This window comes from Erythrolamprus reginae, chromosome 3, assembly GCF_031021105.1.
Source record: "Erythrolamprus reginae isolate rEryReg1 chromosome 3, rEryReg1.hap1, whole genome shotgun sequence".
In the NCBI taxonomy this organism is placed as follows: domain Eukaryota; kingdom Metazoa; phylum Chordata; class Lepidosauria; order Squamata; family Dipsadidae; genus Erythrolamprus; species Erythrolamprus reginae.
In genome coordinates this window covers 9,557,498-9,577,497 of record NC_091952.1, presented here as the reverse complement: position 1 = coordinate 9,577,497, position 20,000 = coordinate 9,557,498, and the positions used below count along the sequence as shown (strand labels likewise).

The following is a 20,000-nucleotide window of genomic DNA, read 5'->3' as shown; positions in this document are numbered from 1 at the left end:
CAAGTAAGTAAGTTAAGTAAGTAAGTAAGTAAGTCCACCCTTCAATGTTTAGAAGATACATGGAGTTTTTGATGCTCTCAGAGCTTGGTTATTTGTAGACATTTTGCTATCTGAGTAGGTAACAGCATCAGCGATAGTGTATGTGGGGTTGTGCTCCTTATTTATATGCAGTAGCTTACTCTGCCAGTGTTGGTAGGAAGTTGTTGGGGTTTTTTAACTTGATTTGGCTGTTGTTTACTGCTTGATGTTTGCCTGAGTTGGTATTTCTATCTACAGACACATAGAGATAAGTAACATTTGCACACCATTCAGAACAGCTAGGAAAAGGAGGTTTAGGGGAACATCAGCAAGTGGATTTTCATCAGGTGCATGAGTGGAGTGGAATGAAATGGAATAGAATTAGAATAGAATAGAATAGAATAGAATAGAAGACAAGGAGAGGAGGAGGAGAGGAGAGAGAAGAGAGGAGAGGGGAGGAGAAGGGAAGGGAAGAGAAGAGAAGATTTGTGTCCTCACCATAGTTCCCTCTAAGCTGAGCAGTGAGCAATCGCTCACTTAAAAATCATCATCAACTCAGAGTTTTCCAAACCTGCCCAGAAGCCGAGAGGGAACGAGTGAGAGGGAAGGAGAGAGAGAGGAAGAGAGGAAGAGAGAGAAACAGATAGAAAAAAGAGAGGAAGGAAAAGAGAAAAAGAATGGGAGTAAGGAAGAGAGAAAGAAAATCAAAATCTAGTTTGAAACTAGCTCAACTATTTAAGTGGCATTTTGATATTGATAGAGTTGCCCTATTATGAGCTCACTGTTATAGACACACAGTACAGTATTTTATTTTGAAATTCTCTGAGGCAAAACAGGGTGGGTTTTTTATTTGTTTGTTTGTTTGTTTGTTTGTTTGTTTGTTTATTATTTCTGTGCCGCCCAGTCCCGAAGGGACTGCCACTCAGACACTATATTTTTCCGCCCACCCCCCAAAAAAATTAGAGGGAACACTGGTCCTCACTGTCAGGAAATTTCTTCGTAGTTCTAAGTTGCTTCTCTCCTTGATTAGTTTCCATCCATTACTTCTTGTCCTACCCTCAGGTGCTTTGGAGAATAGCTGGACTCCTTCTTCTCTTGACAACCCCTGAAATATTGGAACATTGCTATTATTATTATTATTATTATTATTATTATTATTATTATTATTATTATTATTATTATTTAGATTTGTATGCCGCCCCTCTCCACAGACTCGGGGCGGCTCACAGCAATCATAAGAACAATATATAGTAACAAATCTAATATTAAAATCTAAAATAACAATTTTACATTAAAAAGCCTAAAAACCCCAGTATATAAAAAACATACACACAAACGTATCATACAGAAAACTATATAGGCAAGGGGGAGATGTCTTGGTTCCCCCATGCCTGACGGCAGAGGTGGGTTTTAAGAAGTTTACGAAAGGCAAGGAGGGTGGGGGCAGTCCTAATCTCTGGGGGGAGCTGGTTCCAGAGGGTCGGGGCCGCCACAGAGAAGGCTCTTCCGCTGGGTACCGCCAGCCAACACTGTTTAGTCGACAGGACCCGGAGAAGGCCAATTCTGTGGGACCTAACCGGCCGCTGGGATTTGTGCGTCAGTAGGCGGTCTCGGAGGTATTCTGGTCCAATGCCATGTAGGGCTTTATAGGTCATAACCAAACCTTTGAATTGTGACCGGAAACTGATCGGCAGCCAATGCAGACTGCGGAGTGTTGGAGTAATATGGGCATACCTAGGGAAGCCCATGATTGCTCCCGCAGCTGCATTCTGCACGATCTGAAGTTTCCAAATACTCTTCAAAGGTAGTCCCATGTAGAGAGCGTTGCAGTAATCGAACCTCGAGGTGATGAGGGCATGAATGACTGTGAGCAATGACTCCCTGTCCAAATAGGGCCGCAACTGGTGCCCCAGGCAAACCTGGGCAAACGTCCCCCTCGTCACAGCTGAAAGATGTTTCTCTAATGTGAGCTGTGGATCGAAGAGGACACCCAAGTCTATCGTGTCACCCCTAGTGTTTCTTTTTATTAAATTAAATTTTGGGATCAATTCTGATTGTAAAACTATCTGTATCAAACAGTGAGCTCCAACATGTTCCAACGCAACTGTTCCCAGCTTGTCCTTTTCCTTCAAGGGGAATCTACCCTTCCTTGACCCTCATCTCTAGTGGCTTCCAGCTAAGGCGGAGCAGCCTTTGAAGGCAAAGAGTCTGGAGCAGTTCCACCTCTCTGCCTAGGGACGGCCTTTTCCTCCCACCCTCTCGGTCTTCCTTCCACCCTTCCAGGCAAAGTAAGCAGCCTGCCTCTTATCTCCTGTTAAAAGTGCTAACAAGATGTTTCTGGCACTGCGCCCTGGTCTGCCCAGGAAGGCAAACACACTGGTGGAAAGCCAGCCATAGCTGCCTTGTGGCTTTGCAACACACAGCTGTCTCTCTCTCTCTCTCTCTTCACCGGAGCCTGTGAGTTTTACCGACAGTCTACGATGGACAACTTGAGCAACATCTTCAAGCAGAAGGCCACTGAGCAGCAACACAAAGCAGAGGTCATGATTGCAGGAGAACAGCTCAGGTATGTATGTATGTATGTATGTATGTATGTATGTATGTATGTATGTACGTATGTATGTATGTATGTATGTATTTAATTTATGTATGTATTTATTTATTTGTTTGTTTGTTTTTATGTATTTATTTGTTTGTTTGTTTGTTTGTTTATTTAATTAATTAACTTATTATTAGAATTGAAAGGGACCTTGCAGGTCATCAAGTCCAACCCCCCAGCTCAAGCCAGATGGCAGTCCAATTTTCTTTTGAATGTGTCGAGGGATGGGTTGTTCCCAAACTCTGCTGGCAGGCTGTTCCACTGATTGATCGCTTTCATCGTCAGAAAGTTCTTCCTTATTTCTAGGTTTGTTTATTTGTTTGTTTGTTTGTTTGTTTATTTATTTATTGATTGATTGGATTTGTATGCCGCCCCTCTCCGCAGACTCGGGGCGGCTAACAACAATAATAAAAACAGCATGTAAATCCAATACTACAACAACTAAAAACCCCTTATTTTAAAACCAATCATACCTACAAACAAACATACCATGCATAAATTGTAAAGGCCTAGGGGGAAAGAGTGTCTCAGTTCCCCCATGCCTGATGGCAGAGGTGGGTTTTAAGGAGCTAACCAAAGGCGAGGAAGGTGGAATTTCTCCTTGGTTAAATCTCTCCTTGGTCAGTTCCCATCCGTTGCTCCTGGTCTGGCCCTCTGGTGCCCTGGAAAATAGTGTGACCCCCCTCCTCTCTGTGGCAACCTCTCAAATATCTGTAGACTGCTATCATGTCCCTTCTGGCCCTCCTTTTTGCTATGCCATGCCCAGTTCCAGCAACCTCTCTTCGTATGTCTTGGTTTCCAGTCCCTTTATCATTTTAGTTGCTCTTTTCTGTACTTTGTCTAGAGTTTCAATGTCCTTTTTGTAGCAGGGTGATTGTGTTGGCTTTTTTAGCTGCCACTGCAAACATTGCTGGCTCATATTTAGTTGGTTATCCACCAAAATTCCAAGATCTCTTTCACAGTCGCTGCTGTTAAGTGTGGTTTCTTCCAATTTGTATGCGTGTCTGAGGCTTTTCTTAGCTAAGTGTAAGATTTTGCTTTTAGAAACATAGAAACATAGAAGGCTGACGGCAGAAAAAGACCTCATGGTCCATCTAGTCTGCCCTTATACTATTTCCTGTATTTTATTTTATCTTAGGATAGATATATGTTTATCCCAGGCATGTTTAAATTCAATTACAGTGGATTTATCTACCACATCTGCTGGAAGTTTGTTCCAAGGCTCTACTACTCTTTCAGTAAAATAATATTTTCTCATGTTGCTTTTGATCTTTCCCCCAACTAACTTCAGATTGTGTCCCCTTATTCTTGTGTTCACTTTCCTATTAAAAACACTTCCCTCCTGGACCTTATTTAACCCTTTAACATATTTAAATGTTTCGATCATGCCCCCCTTTTTCTTCTGTCCTCCAGACTATACAAATATATATAATGTTGCTTTTTTCAACATTAAATTTCATTTTGTTAGTTTCAGCCCACAGTACTAATTTATCTAGATCTTTCTGTATGTTGGATGATCAGACAGTCGTTTCTCTGAAAAGGGATGGGGTTCCCTGCTTGAGGGGGGTCAGAGTAGAAGACCTCTTAGGGTCCTTTCCAAATCCCTTTTTGTAGAGATCTCAGTTCTCCAGGTCATGGTTGTTCCAAAATAAAGTGGAAGGAAGGAAGGAAGGAAGGAAGGAAGGAAGGAAGGTGGATAGATAGATAGATAGATAGATAGATAGATAGATAGATAGATAGATAGATAGATATTTGCATGATGCTACTTTAATTGTTTACATTCAGGTCTCCGGAGAGGGGCGGCATACAAATCCAATAAATAAATAAATAAATAAATTTACAAGAAGACTCAATTTTGCAAGAAATTGTGGGGATGCCAAAATGAATTTGACAATGAAAAGAGAATTTCTTTTTTTAAAAAGCAGTTTTCTTCAACTTGGTGCTCCCAAGAGCATTGGCTAACCATGCTCAGGAATGCCAGAAGTTGAATTTCCAGCATGTTTGACATTCAACTGACTGGAGAAAGCTGTTTAAAGTTTGAGTAGATTCTAAAAGTAGATCCACTCGGAGAGGGAGAGAGAAGTGTTAATAGTATTCCTAGGGCATTCCTACCTGGCATTCAGATATGCCATTGATTAAAAACAAAATCTTATCACATGCATCTTGTTCACTTATTATTTGAAAAAATAATTTTCTAAGAAAATTGTGTTTCTATAATCAATCTCAGGACGTCTGCCACATGAAGCACTTAGCTCTGAGTTCAAGTGTCTTGCAGGATAGGGGACTCTACTTACAAACTTTTCTAGATAAGAACCACATGTTCAAGATTTTTTTGACTCTTCTCCAGAATCATTTTCCACTTACAAACCCAATCCTCCAAAACTGTAACTGGAAAAGGCAGGGAGAAGCCTCCGTGGGGCCTCTCTAGGAATCTCCTGGGAGGAAACAGGGCTGGAAAAGGCCGGGAGAAGCCTCCGTGGGGCCTCTGTAGGAATCTCCTGGGAGGAAACAGGGCCTCCACCCTCCCTGTGGTTTTCCCCATCGCACACATTATTTGCTTTTACATTGATTCCTATGGGAAAAAATTGCTTCTTACAAACTTTTCTACTTAAGAACCTGGTCACGGAACAAATTAAGTTCGTAAGTAGAGGTACCACTGTACTGCTTTATACTGCACTGGTGAAACCACACCTGGAACACTGCATCCAGTTCTGATCACCATGCTACAAAAATGCTGAGACCTTAGAAAGAGTGCAGAAAAGAACAGCAAAAGATGATTAGGGGTTTTGAGGCTAAATCAGTCATTTGTGACCCTTTTTTTCCCCCTCGGGTGCCGAAAGAGTGTGCACATGCACTATCGCGCCCACACTCACAATTCAATGCCTGGGGAGGGCGAAAACAACTTCCACGGCCCCCCGGAGGTCCTCTGGAGGCTGGAAATGACCTGTTTCCCAACTTCTGGTGGGCCCAGTAGGCTTGTGTTTCTACCTCCTCAGGTTCCAAAGGCCTCCCTGGAGCCAGGGGAGGGTAAAATGCTTTTCCCTCATCCCCCCGGAGGCTTTCTGGAAACCAAAAACACCCTCCCAGAGCCTCTGTGCGAGCCCAAAACCAGCTGGCTGGCACACACATGTACATTGGAGCTGAGTTAGGGTGACGGCTCATGTGCCAGCAGATATGGCTCTGCGTGCCACCTGTGGCACCATGTCATAGGTTCATTCATTCATTCATTCATTCATTCATTCACTCATTCACAAATTCATTCATTCACTCACTCACTCACTCACTCACTCACTCACTCACTCACTAATTCATTCGACTTCTATGCCACCCAATCCCGAAGGACTCAGGGCAGCTTACAAAGTAATATAATACAAATACAAAAGGATACAGAGCAATATGAAGAAGTCAAATATAATATTCTCCTATATCTCCTATTCCTTTCTTCTATTCCTATATCTCTTCTTCTATTCTTTCATTGATATGTTCTATTACTATATCTTCTTTTCTATCCTTTCTTAGATATATTTTACTATGAGTATCTCCTCTATAACTTTCATCATGAATTTTACTATGTGTATGTATATATATATATATACCCACTAAAACTCTCATTGTGTATTGGACAAAATAAATAAATAATAAAATAAATAAATAAATAAAACTAAAAACCCCATAATAAAAACACATTTGTTATAAAAACGGTCATAACCACATGCATACACACCATTCATACATTTTGGCCATTGAAGATGTACAATTCATGGCCCAAAAGCCAGCCGGCAAAGCCAAAGTTCAGGTTGACTTGGGTAAACCATACAATGACCAGTTAAGGCGGTTCTTCTTATAGAAACATAGAAGATTGACGGCAGAAAAACACCTCCTGGTCCATCTAGTCTGCCCTTATACTATTTTCTGTATTTTATCTTAGGATGGATATATGTTTATCCCAGGCATGTTTAAATTCAGTTACTGTGGATTTACCAACCACGTCTGCTGGAAGTTTGTTCCAAGCATCTACTACTCTTTCAGTAAAATAATATTTTCTCACGTTGCTTTTGATCTTTCCCTCAACTAACTTCAGATTGTGTCCCCTTGTTCTTGTGTTCACTTTCCTATTAAAAACACTTCCCTCCTGAACCTTATTTAACCCTTTTAACATATTTAAATGTTTCGATCACGTCCCCCCTTTCCCTTCTGTCCTCCAGACTATACAGATGGAGTTAATTAAGTCTTTTCTGATATGTTTTATGCTTAAGACCTTCCACCATTCTTGCAGCCCGTCTTTGTACCCGTTCTCAATTATTTTCTTGTATTTTCTTGTATATTTCCCCCCACACCATGAAGAAGTAAATATTTTGTTCCCCCACAACTCTCTGCCAGGACAATTGTTTGCAATATAGAATAGAATATAGTAGAATAGAATAGAATTTTATTGGCCAAGTGTGATTGGACACACAAGGAATTTGTCTTGGTGCATATGCTCTCAGCGTACATAAAATAAAATATACATTTGTCAAGAATCATGTGGTACAACACTTAATGATTGTCATAGGGGTCAAAGAAGCAATGAAGAAGCAATATTAATAAAAATCCTAGGATATAAGCAACAAGTTACAGTCATACAGTCAACATGGGAGGAAATGGGTGATAGGAATGAATATTTGGCACATTTTCGCTGAAAAAGCTCAAGCGGCTTATGATTGAGGTAATTGAGGGTGTAATGTGTTTAAATGATGCCTTATTTTATTTGACTTCATGTTGCCTGCTGCCAACATTTTTTAGACACAGTAAACATACTGATCTTTCCTCGTCTCCTACCATAGTCACAATGGAACCAAGCACTACATACGCTTCCTTGTCATATTTCCTCATCTTAGCTTCCAGGAGACTTATGTTTGTCTCATTATCTCTGTCTCTCTCCTCTTTTCTTTTCATCCCTGTTAAATATTTTTCCATGGTGTCTCTTAAAGGTTTGCTATCTGCACTTCATATCTCCTGCTCTGTGCTGTGTGCTATTGTTCAGTGCAAAAAACCTCTACTGCCTGCAGCAAAAAAAACCCACATTCCCCAGGGTCACATGTGACCCCACTGTACCCTGTGAGTACCCAAAACCCTTCTGTTTTTCCACTATACTTTCCTTCCCCAAATCATCCATGTTTTTCTGCTTTATACAGAAAATGAGGACCCGGATCGTGGGGGCAATATGCTGGCTCTGTTAAAAAGTGCTATTGCTAACATGTTGTAAGCCGCCCTGAGTCTAAGGAGAAGGGCGGCATAAAAATTGAATGAATGAATGAATGAATGAATGAATGAATGAATAAATAAATAAAATGTTACATAGAAACATAGAAGATTGGTGGCAGAAAAAGACCTCATTGTCTATATAGTCTGCCCTTCTACTATTTCCTGTATTTTATCTTAGGATGGATATATATGTTTATCCCAGGCATGTTTAAATTCAGTTACTGTGGATTTACCAACCACGTCTGCTGGAAGTTTGTTCCAAGCATCTGCTGCTCTTTCAGTAAAATAATATTTCCTCACGTTGCTTCTGATCTTTCCCCCAACTAACCTCAGATTGTGCCCCCTTGTTCTTGTGTTCACTTTTCTCTTAAAAACACTTCCCTCTAGAACCTTATTTAACCCTTTAACATATTTAAATGTTTCAATTATGTCCCCCCTATTCCTTCTGTCCTCCAGACTATACAGATTGAGTTCATGAAGTCTTTCCTGATACATTTTATGCTTAAGACCTTCCACCATTTTTGTAGCCCGTCTTTGGACTCATTCAATTTTATCAATACCAATATATGTTTTTATTTTTATTTTTTAGAGTTGGAAGGGACCATGCGGGTCATCAAGTCCAACCCCCTGCCTAAGCAGGAACCCTATAGCATCCCAGCCAAATGGCAGTCCAATTTCCTCTTATTGGTATTTTCGGCCCACCATAAATGTTAAGTGTTTTTCTCTAATCAAAAAAGTTCATTTAGAAGTTCCATCATCTTCATACCTTGTAGAGAGCGTCTACCAGCTATTTAATTCTGAACAACTATTTAATTCTGAACAAGCGATGCCTCTGTGCTGGCTTTTGCAATAAAAGTCTCAAAGTCTACAAATTCAACCAGAGAGCAAACGACCCAGGCAGCCTGTTTCATGTCCTTAATGAAAGCTCCGTTTCAGATTCCAAACTTGGTGGAATTTGAAAGCTATATTTTTGGGACTAGCTGACAAAGATTCAAGGCTCCACTTTTTCTTCCAGTGAAAGATCAGAGCCAAAATCCCTGAAACTTGCATAATGGTTAGAGGAGATACTGGAAAAGAAAATTGAAAGAAAACCAGGAATATATTTTACTGGGAATAACCCATGAAAGATACGGAAGGTGTCAAATTTACTTAATTCTGCATATAAGAACTGCGGCAACATTAATTTTTGCACAACAATGGAAAAGTGAAAGCATATCAGCTGAAGATGAAGTATTAGGGGAAAAAAATATATGATCTGTGCAGAAATGGACAAATTAACAATGGAAATAAAAGATAAACATGAGTCAGAATACTACCAAAGCTGGAATAAATTCTACCTTTGGTTAGAAAGTCGGAAAAGAATTAAAATAAAATAAAGACAACTAATTAAATAGTCAACTAACTTAAATAACGGGGAAAAAAGAAAAGAGGATCGGTTAAATATAGGAATAGATTAGATTAGATTAGATTTATTGGATTTATATGCCACCCCTCTCCGCAAACTCGGGGTGGCTAAATAAAAGAGATACCGATATAAGACCTATGTACACTGCTAAAAAAAAAAGAGGGAACACTTAAACAACACAATACAAATATAAGTAAATTAAACTTCTGTGAAATCAAACTGTCCAATTAGGAAGCAACACTGATTGACCATCAATTTCACCTGCTGTAGTGCACATTCAAATTTGTACAGAACAAAGTATTCAATGAGAATATTTCATTCATTCATGACCTATAAAGCCCTTCATGGCATCGGACCAGAATATCTCCGAGACCGCCTTCTGCCACACGAATCCCAGTGACTGGTTAGGTCCCACAGAGTTGGCCTTCTCCGGGTCCCATCGACTAAGCAATGTCGTTTGGTGGGACCCAAGAGAAGAGCCTTTTCTGTGGCGGCCCCGACCCTCTGGAACCAGCTCCCCCCAGATATCAGGGTTGCCCCCACCCTCCTTGCCTTTCGCAAGCTCCTTAAAACCCACCTCTGTCGTCAGGCATGGGGGAATTGAAATTTTCCCTTCCCCCTAGGCTTATAGAATTTATACATGGTATGCTTGTATGTATGAGTGGTTCTTTAAATTGGGGTTTTTTAAGATTATTTTTAATATTAGATTTGTTTACATTGTCTTTTCATTGTTGTTAGCCGCCCCGAGTCTTCGGAGAGCGGCGGCATACAAATCTAATAAATAAATAAATAAATAAATAAATAAATAAATAAATAAATAAATAAATAAATAAATAAATAAATAAATAAATAAATAAATAAATAAATAAATAAATAAATAAATAAATAAATAAATAAATAAATAAATAAACAAACAAACAAACAAACAAACAAACACAAACAAATAAATAAATTCAGATTTAGTATGTGTTCTATGAGTCTTCCCTTTATTTTTTGAGCAGTGTATATTTGCCACCTTGAGTTACCTATAAAGTAGTAAAGATGAGATTAAAAACCATAACTAAATAACCAACTAAACAAACAACTTCTCTTCCCAGGTCACTTTCTAATGTTCAGCAACCCACAATCGCCAAATGCACTTGGCTTTTTGAATATGCAGACTTATCTCTGTCCCCGTGGAAGCCTTGGGTTTTTTCCTCACCCCTCCTGACGTCTCCATTTTATCACTTTGCAAGTCAAGGCGTTCAGTAATAGAGGCAATAAAAATTCCTCTGACCTTAGAAGTGAGTGTACATGTTCATATCCCCGAGCAACCAGATAGGGAACGCCAGTAATCGGTGATAGCACTGATGGAAGAGAATGTCTGTAGCTCAGGGTTGAACGGTGGGGTCCTTGGTACACTCTGAGCTTGGTTGTTGGATGTGCTTCGCAAGTTTCAAGTGGGAAACTCCGAGCGTCTCAAATCAGACTAAATCCAAAAATGGACAGAACTCTATGGTAAGGAGCCACCACAGAGAAGACCACTTTCCCTTGGTCCTGCCAGATGACAAATTCCTTGTGTGACCAATCACACTTGGCCAATAAAGAATTCTATTCTATTCTATTCTATATTCTATTATATTCAGAATTCTATTTTATTACCTAATTCTGTTCTATATTCCATTCCATTCCATTCTATTCTGTATTCTATTATATTCAGAATGCTATTCTGTTCTGTTCTATTCTATTCTATTGGGAATTCTATTCTATTCTATTCCTTAATTCTATTCTATATTCTATTCTATTCAGAATTCTATTTTATTCCTTAATTCTGTTCTATATTCCATTCCATTCCATTCTATTCTATATTCTATTATATTCAGAATGCTATTCTGTTCTGTTCTATTCTATTCTATTTGGAATTCTATTATATTCTATTCCTTAATTCTATTCTATATTCTATTCTATTCTATTCAGAATTCTATTATATTCCTTAATTCTGTTCTATATTCCATTCCATTCCATTCTATTCTATTCTAACATTCTTCCTTGATGTTGGGCACCCTCAATTTATCCTGCCTTTTGGCTCTGGAAGGTCAAAGGTTGATGTAATCGGGGAGAGGTAGTCCATCAAATTACCTGTCCCCAAACCTTTCTCTTTGGCTTTGAACGGAGCCCACAAATCTATAACAGCTGCCTCCTATTGAAGCCAAAGGTGTTAATGCGATGCAGCATATCCCAATTCATATGTTTCAGGGCCACTAAATTGTAGGGATCCCTAAAGCCATCCACTGTCCCACTGTTGATCCCGCATGCCCTATTCTTTCAGTTGAAGATAAAGCCACAAATGATTCTGATAAGGAATTGCCAGCTGTAAAAAGGTCACCTCTTGTTTAAGGACAGGTGTCTTAGCCAAGCTTATCTTCCTGATTGGGGCACGGTGCGAAAAGCTGTGCCAGTATTGCTTGCGTATGTAGCCAAACAAAAATGGATTTAGTTTGTTCCCCGAGCCCTGCTTGGGAACAACAAAAGAGATCGTACAAAGGCAGGGGTGAAATTCAAACATTTTCCCTGCTGGTTCTGTGGGCGTGGCTTAAATGGGTGTGGCAGGGGAAGGAGGTAGTATTTGCTGTTTTTCCGAACTACTGTATTGCTCGGAGTATAAGACGCACCGGAGTATAAGACACACCTTAGTTTTTTTGGGAGGAAAATAGGGAAAAATATCTGCCTACAAGATATTCATCTGGCTAGCGTCCTTAGTCTGGTCAGCTTCCGCACATTATTTTATCCCCTGGTTAGGGATTTTTTTTGAAAAAACCTTATTTAGAGAGAGTAACAACGAAAAAGCTTGCAAGCCAGTAAGAGCTGGGAACATCGTTAGCACCTGCTTAGGGCTAGAAAGAAACTTACTCAGAGTAAGTTAGAGTAATGAAACAAACCCTGCAAAGACTTAGGGCTTGGAAAACATTCTTTTCAAAGAGAAACAATGAAAGAGCCTGCAAGGTAAGAGCTAGGAAGATCCTTAGCAGTTAGTCAGGGCTGAAAAAACCCCTTTGAAAAAAGCTACATTCAGAGTATAAGATGCATCCAAATTTTTAGCTTCTTTTAGGGAGGAAAATGGTGCGTCTTATACTCTGAAAAATACGGTACTCAAAATTTCCACTATCGGTTTCTCCAGAACCTGTCAGAACCTCCTGAATTTCACTAACCCCTGTACAAAAGTGATAACAGAATAACATTCCACCTAAACATTGAAAATGGTTTATACCAAGGTTTTGCTTAAAAAAAGGGCTTTATTTGGTTTTTTAAAAAAACATACAAAAACATAGGACAAACAAACAGAAAATAGAATAGAATAGAACAGAATTGAACAGAATTGAATAGAAATTGGGTGTTGGGTATTGTTCTGCCGGGCTCTCTGGTAGGAGCCTCCTGAAAATTCAAGGGTACAAATTTCAGACACACACACACGTTTGAAAATTCAAAACAATGTTCTTTATCACAAAATACAAAATAAACTAAGCAATCTTTTTGTATTGCAAAGAGCACTCGTCCCAAAACAACCTGGTAGTCTGTACAATTCCCTTAATCAGTCCTTAAGTACTTAGCTAGCAGCTGTGAAGAAACGTCACAGCCCTCCTTCTTCCACCAAGTGAAACACACACACACTTTGCTCTGCTTTGGTTTCAAAGTCGTGAAAAATCCACAAACTAAGTTCAGACACAGCAAGGCACGATCCTGAAGAACTGCGGTCAGATAATCTTCCACAACGGCCAAACTCACACGCTGCTATTTATATCAGCAGCACTAATTACTGGAGCCCCACCCAAACACAGGTGGCCTCTCTTATCTCCTGTAATATGTCCTCAATTGGTCTCTTCTACGCATAACTCTGCGCCTGCGTGGGTCCAAGACTTCCGCATCCGAATCGACCGAAGACAATGGAGATTGACTTCCTGGGCTGTGTGCCAAGCCCCCCTCTTCCAAGTCACTCCCACCTTCTTCTTCATCCGAGGAAACTGAACTACCTGACTCTGTCGGTAATAAAACAGGCCTATGACATGTTGAAGTTTCCCCTGCATCCACCTCCACATTCCCTGGGGCAGGAGCTGGGCGAGAGCCAACCACAACAGGTATTGGGAAGGGAATAAGGGATAGGGGATAGGGGATAGGAAATAAGATAGGATAGGATAGGATAGGGTAACAAAGTCGGAAGGGACATTGGAGGTCTTCTAGTCCAACCCTCTTCTTAAAAACTTCCAGTCTTGGAGCATTCATAACTTCTGGAGGCAAGTTATTCCACTGGTCAATGACCTTCAGTTTGACATTTTGATAAATTCAGCTGAACTCTTTTGGCTTAGATACTTTTTCTCTTTTGCCAATTCCTTCGCTTTATCTTTAACGATCTGTTGAAGTTCATTGTAAATTACCAGCAACTTTTGGTTTAAATGCGGGGTTTTTTTGAGAGAGAAAACCAGTTCTTGTCAAACCAGATTGCTTAGTTGGTCATACTTGTCCTTTGTAGGTGTACAAAGAACATTTATAGTTCCTGGTCAAGATTCCATAGAATGAAGCAAGATGTAAAAATGTGTTGTAGGGAGTTGCGGCAACTCAATATGTCTAGCTTTATTTATCTATCTATCTATCTATCTATCTATCTATCTATCTATCTATCTATTTATCATTTATTTATTTATTTATTTATTTATTTAGTCCAATACATAATACACATTGAAGATAAAGATATGTAATAATAGAAGTAAAGAAAAGAATAGAAGAAAAGATATAAAAGTATAGGTGAACATATTAGAAAGGAAGAAAAGATAAATGAGATAAGGAGAGACAATTGGACAGTGGACGGAAGGTACACTGGTGCACTTATGCACGCCCCTTACTTACCTCTAAGGAACCTGGAGAGGTCAATCGTGGATAGTCTACGGGAAAAATGTTGGGGGTTAGGGGTTGACACTACCGAGTCAGGTAATGAGTTCCACGCTTCGACAATTTTGTTGCTGAAGTCATATTTTTTACAGTCAAGTTTGGAGCGGTTAATATTAAGTTTGAATCTGTTGCGTGCTCTTGTGTTGTTGCGGTTGAAGCTGAAGTAGTCATTGACAGGTAGAATGTTGCAGCATATGATCTTGTGGGCAATACTTAGATCGTGTTTCAGGCGACGTAGTTCTAAGCTTTCTAGACCTAGGATTGATAGTCTGCTTTCATAGGGTGGACAAAAATAGAGACTTGTTTGGGGAAAAAAAATGTTAAAGCAACGTATAGATTATAAAGCAGAAATATTTTTCCTAGGCATAATAGTTGAAAAGTATGATAAAGGCAATCTATACTTAATATTACATGTTTCGACAGCAGCAAGAATTGTATTTGTACAGTACTGGAAAAATGAGGAAATATAGAGGATGTAATTAATGGAGTTTTTTTTAAGATTGCGCAAAAACAAACAGATTGACACTAAAAATAAAAGAAAAAGAAGATAGAGTATTATTTTATAACAATAGTACAGTACTTGTTTTATAAATAAGAATGCAGCTGCGAGAGCAATCATAGGCTTCCCTAAATATGCCCATGTCACACCAACACTCCGCAGTCTGCATTGGTTGCCGATCAGTTTCTGGTCACAATTCAAAGTGTTGGCTATGACCTATAAAGCCCTTCATGGCACTGGGCCAGTTTATCTTAGGGACCGCCTTCTGCAGCACGAATCCCAGCGACCAGTTAGGTCCCACAGAGTGGGCCTTCTCCAGGTCCCGTCAACTAAACAATGTCGGTTGGTGGGGCCCAGGGGAAGAGCCTTCTCTGTGGCGGCCCCGACCCTCTGGAACAACTCCCCCCAGATATTAGAAACCCCCCACCCTCAAAACCCAATTCTGCCATCAGGCATGGGGGAATTAAGAAATTCTTTCCCCCTAGGCTTCTACAATTTATGCATGGTATGTTTGTATGTATGATTGGTTTTATAACAAGGGTTTTTAACTGTTGTAATATTGGATTTTTACATTCTCTTTTTTGTCACTGTTGTTAGCTGCCCTGAGTCTGGGGAGAGGTGCTGCATACAAATCCAATCAATCAATCAATCAATCAATCAATCAATCAATACATACATACATACTTACATAAATAAATAGACAAACAAACAAACAAACAAACAAATAAATAAATCTGATTCCAGAGGGCTGGGGCCCCTACAGAGAAGGCTCTTCCCCTAGGCCCCGCCATATGTACATACACAGGCACACAAAAATATACTTTATCTACTATATAAAGTATATGTACACATACACACACGCACACACGCATACAGGAGTCCATCACTACACATTACTGTTGTAGAGGATTAAATTCGGAGTCAGAAATATCAAAATGAGATCTTAGCCCACTATAATGAGAAACCTCTGAGTTTTACTGAGGCGTCGGTCTTTGTTTAAACCAAAACAGAATTTGGAAGAAAAAAAATGGCCTTGGAGAAACTTGGTGGAATCAGATACGGCCTGATTTATTTTTGTTTAATGTTCTCAGCCGATGTCAGGGCTGTTCTTGCATCCTCGGAGAGACCTTGACAAGGCAAAGCCATCGCTTGGGACGTTCTGGGCCTCAGGCCAAGTTTTGGAGGAGAGCCTGTTCCCTCGAGATGCTCACCTTCCATTGTTTATAGGTTTCACCCGGGATTCTGGGGCCATAAATCTGGAGAGTTCAGGGTTAGGTGGCCTAGTTCAGGTTTCACTTAAACTTTGCTTCGTGGTAGAATTTCAAAACCAACAGTTCACTCTTCTCCATCAGTAATGGGCTGGTGGGTTTTTCATTTTTTTTTCACTCATTCATTCATTCGTTCGTTCATCCATCCATCCATCCATATCCCCCCTTTATTATTTTTATCAATAACTCAGCAAACATATCCAGCACACATACATTCTTCCTCCTATATTTCTCACAATAACAAACCTGTCGTATGTCTTGGATTAAGAAAGAGAGTGACTAGCCCTTCCTTCCTTCCTTCCTTCCTTCCTTCCTTCCTTCCTTCCTTCCTTCCTCCCTCCCTCCCACCCTTCCTGCCTTCGTTCCTCCCTTCCTTCGTTCCTCCCTTCCTTCGTTCCTCTGTTCCTTCATTCCTTCCTTCATTCCTCCCTCCCTTCCTTCATTCACTCCTTTGTTCGTTCCTTCCTTCCTTCGTTCCTCCCTCCCTCCCTTCCTTCCATCCATCTGTCCGTCCATCCATCCGTCCTTACTTGTGGTTAGAATGCAGTACAGTGATCTCCCGATCATTGCGAGGGTTCCGTTCCAGGACCCCTAGCAATGATCGGGTTTTCGCGAAGTAGCGCTGCGGAAGTAAAAACACCATCTGCGCATGTGCAGATGGTGTTTTTACTTCCGCAGCGCTAGCGAGGAGCCGAAGATTGGGGTTCCTGGGAAGGGGACTCAGCTGGGAAGCGGCGCGGCTGTTTTAAAACGCCGCCGCCGGCATGGGGGGCTTGCCAGCACCCCCCGGACCCCCAACCTGGGTTTGGGGGGCTGCTAGGAAGCCCCCCATGCCGGCGGCGATGTTTTAAAACAGCCGCGCGGCTTCCCAATGAGTCCCGAAGACAAACGCGGAAGTTCGCCTTTGACGTTTGTCTTCGGGACTCATTGGGAAGCCGCGCGGCTGTTTTAAAACGTCGCCGCCGGCATGGGGGCTTGCCAGCACCCCCCAGGACCCCCCAACCCGGGTTTGGGGGACACATGTCACACAACATACATAGAGAACCAGTTTGCTGGAACTCGGCCAGCCCAGCCTAGCCGCTTCCCCAGAAGCAACAGGCGGCCTAAAAACCTTCCCTTAGCCGCGCCAGCGAAGCTACTACGGCTGGGCTCCTCCGGACCCGCCTCCAGCGAGGGCTATGATGAGGGGGCTGCCCTCCCCATGGCATTACGGCACCCCCCCTCCTCAAAGAAAAGACTCGGCCCGCCCCCCCTCCTTAAACCTAAAGCGGAGCGGTCTATCCTGCTAATATGGCTGGGAAGGGCTGGGAACCTTCCCACCACCACAATTAGTCTCCCAGCCTTAAGGGAAAGAGAGGGGGCTCCCCCTCCCTCCTGGAAATGACCCCCCCCACTTCCTCCCCCCATAAGAGTACTGTAACAATCACAGCAACCGGGGCTGGCAAATCGCCTCACCAGCAGCAGCGGCAGCAGCCGGCGGGAACAAAAGCAAACGCGGGGCGATGAGAAGGCTCGCCCCGGGCGGAGCTTCTGCATTCCGAGCAGCAGAGGAGGAGGAGGAGAAGGCGGCGATGGTGCCCCCCCGCTCCCTGGAGCCCTTGCTGTCCTCCCTTTCCCCCAACGGAGCTGTGGAGTTCCTGCACCTCAGGGCGCGAGAGCAGCGGGCAAAATTGCTTAGCTTTGGGGCGAAGCCTCGGATTGCCGCTGCCGCCGCCTCCTCCTCCTCCTTCTTCTCCTCTACCACCGCCCCCCCTCCCCGCTTCCTTTGCTCTGAAGTAACGGCCCAGAGAGAAAAGCTGCAGGATAAACGCGCTCAGGCGACCGTGAAAACTTAATCCTGCCCAGACACCGGGAGGGTTGATGCCAACGCTCTCCCCTCCCTTCTCCGGCCACTAGATGCTCGACGCCCGTCGGCCCAAGACGAGCTCCGGCGCGGCGATTTGCAAAGGAAGGGCAACCATGACAACCGCAGCAACAGGAGGGGGCCGTGAAAACTCCTCAATGCAAGACGGGTGCTGGGGGGGCTTCTCGCCCTCCCGCCAGCAAGAGGGGGAGCGAACGGCGTGGGCGGGCAAAGGGTGGGCGAGCGGCAGCGAGGAGTTTGCGTGGGCGGTGGGGAAACTCCTTGCTGATGCCCGCCGCTCGCCCTCCCGCCAGCAAGAGGGGGAAGACCCAGGGAAGCCGCCCAGCAGCTGATCGGCCCGGCGCCATCTACGCATGCGTGGCCATAAAAAAAGGGCACGCATGCGCAGATGGTGTTTTGACTTCCGGGTTGAAAAATCGCGATTTAACCCGTTCGCAATGATCGGGATCGCGATACCCGGGGGATCACTGTATTGCAGTCTAACTCTGTCCACAGTCCCGAGTTTGAACCTGACCTGGCAGCCTTCTGTCCTTCCAAGGGGGTTCAAATGAGGACCCAGATTGTTGGGGGCAATATGCTGATTCTGTAAACTGCTTAGAGAGGGCTGGAAAACACTGTGAAGCAGTATAATAAGTGCTATTACTATTGCCCTTCCTTCCTTCCTTCCTTCCTTCCTTCCTTCCTTCCTTCTTTCCTCCCTCCCTCCCTCCTTCCCTCCCTCCCTTCCTTCCATCCATCCTTGCTTGTGGTTAGAATGTAGTATTGCAGGTTAACTCTGCCCACAGTCATGAGTTCAAACCCGACCTGCCAGCTCAAGGTTGAGTCAGCCTTCCGTCCTTCCAAGAATGAGGACCCAGATTGTTGAGGAGGCAATTGGCTGACTCTGTAAACTGCTTAGAGAAGGCTGTAAAGCACTGTGAAGCGGTATATAAATCTAAGTGCTATTGCTATTTTTGCCTCCTAGGCTTCGTCTCCATGACGGCAAGCTCATAAAGGATCGCCGTTATCACCTCCGCACCTACCCGAATTGCTTCGTGGCCAAGGAGCTCACCGACTGGTTGATCGACCACAAAGAAGCTCCTGACCGTGAGACAGGCATCCGGTTGATGCAGAAGCTCATGGACCACGACATCCTTCACCACGGTTGGTGAGCCTCTTAATTCTGGTTACCTTGGAGGACTTTCCCCAATGACACGAAAGCGCCTTGTCCCAGGGCTTCTCTATTTATTTATTTATTTATTTATTTATTTATTTATTTATTTATTTATTTATTTATTTATTTATTTATTCATTCATTCATTCATTCATTCATTCATTCATTCATTCATTCATTCATTCATTCATTTATTTATTTATTTTTAATTTTTTTAATTTTTATTTATTTATTTATTTATTTATTTATTTATTTATCTATCTATCTATCTATCTATCTATCTATCTATCTATCTATCTATTTATTTATTTATTTATTTATTTATTTATTTATAAAGAAGTAAACATTGTGTGTGGCCCCAACTCCCTCCGATCTGGGCCCAAGTGTAATTTTAGTGTCAATATTTATTATTTTACTTCTTATAAGCTGCAAGCAAATTATTGGCTGGGGGAGGCTGTTCTGCCCACTTCCCTGGGAGTAAGTCACACTGAACTCAAAAACTCTGTTTTTTATTAGTCAGGCATAGGCTACTGTGGTTAGGGCCCTCTTTTTCTTTTCTTTTTTGCAATAACCTATTTATTTATTTATTTATTTTCTATTTATTTATTTATTAGATTTGTATGCCGACCCTCTCTGCAGACTCAGGGCGGCTAACAACAATAATTTCTATTGATTTTCTTATTTTTACTTCTTAACATTTTCAGGTAGGTCAACATCTATATATACTGCTTAAAAAAATAAAGGGAACACTCAAAGAACATGTCCTAGATCTGAATGAATGAAATATTCTCATTTAATACTTTGTTCTGTGCAAAGTTGAATGTACACAACAGCAGGTGAAATTGATTGTCCATCAATGTTGCTTCCTAAGTGGACGGTTTGATTTCATAGAAGTTTGATTTACTTGGAGTTATGTTGTGTTGTTTAAGTGTTCCCTTTATTTTTCTAAGCCTAGGATTTCAAGTCTGGTTGTGTAGGATATACTGTTGCAAGTAGAGGATTTATTATTATTTGTTTTCTGAAAAGCATA

General features: G+C 41.8%; 1 protein-coding gene across 1 annotated transcript in view; it reads left to right on the top strand.

Moving 5' to 3' along the window:
* Positions 1-2,348: 2,348 nt before the first annotated feature.
* Positions 2,349-20,000, top strand: part of LOC139163591 (DEP domain-containing mTOR-interacting protein-like) — a 40,370-nt gene continuing 22,718 nt past the window's right edge. The window contains exons 1-2 of the mRNA XM_070744449.1: positions 2,349-2,584; positions 18,782-18,960. Of these exons, the coding sequence (XP_070600550.1) occupies positions 2,499-2,584; positions 18,782-18,960 (265 nt within the window). The 5' untranslated portion in view covers positions 2,349-2,498. The remainder of the gene's footprint in view (positions 2,585-18,781; positions 18,961-20,000) is intronic.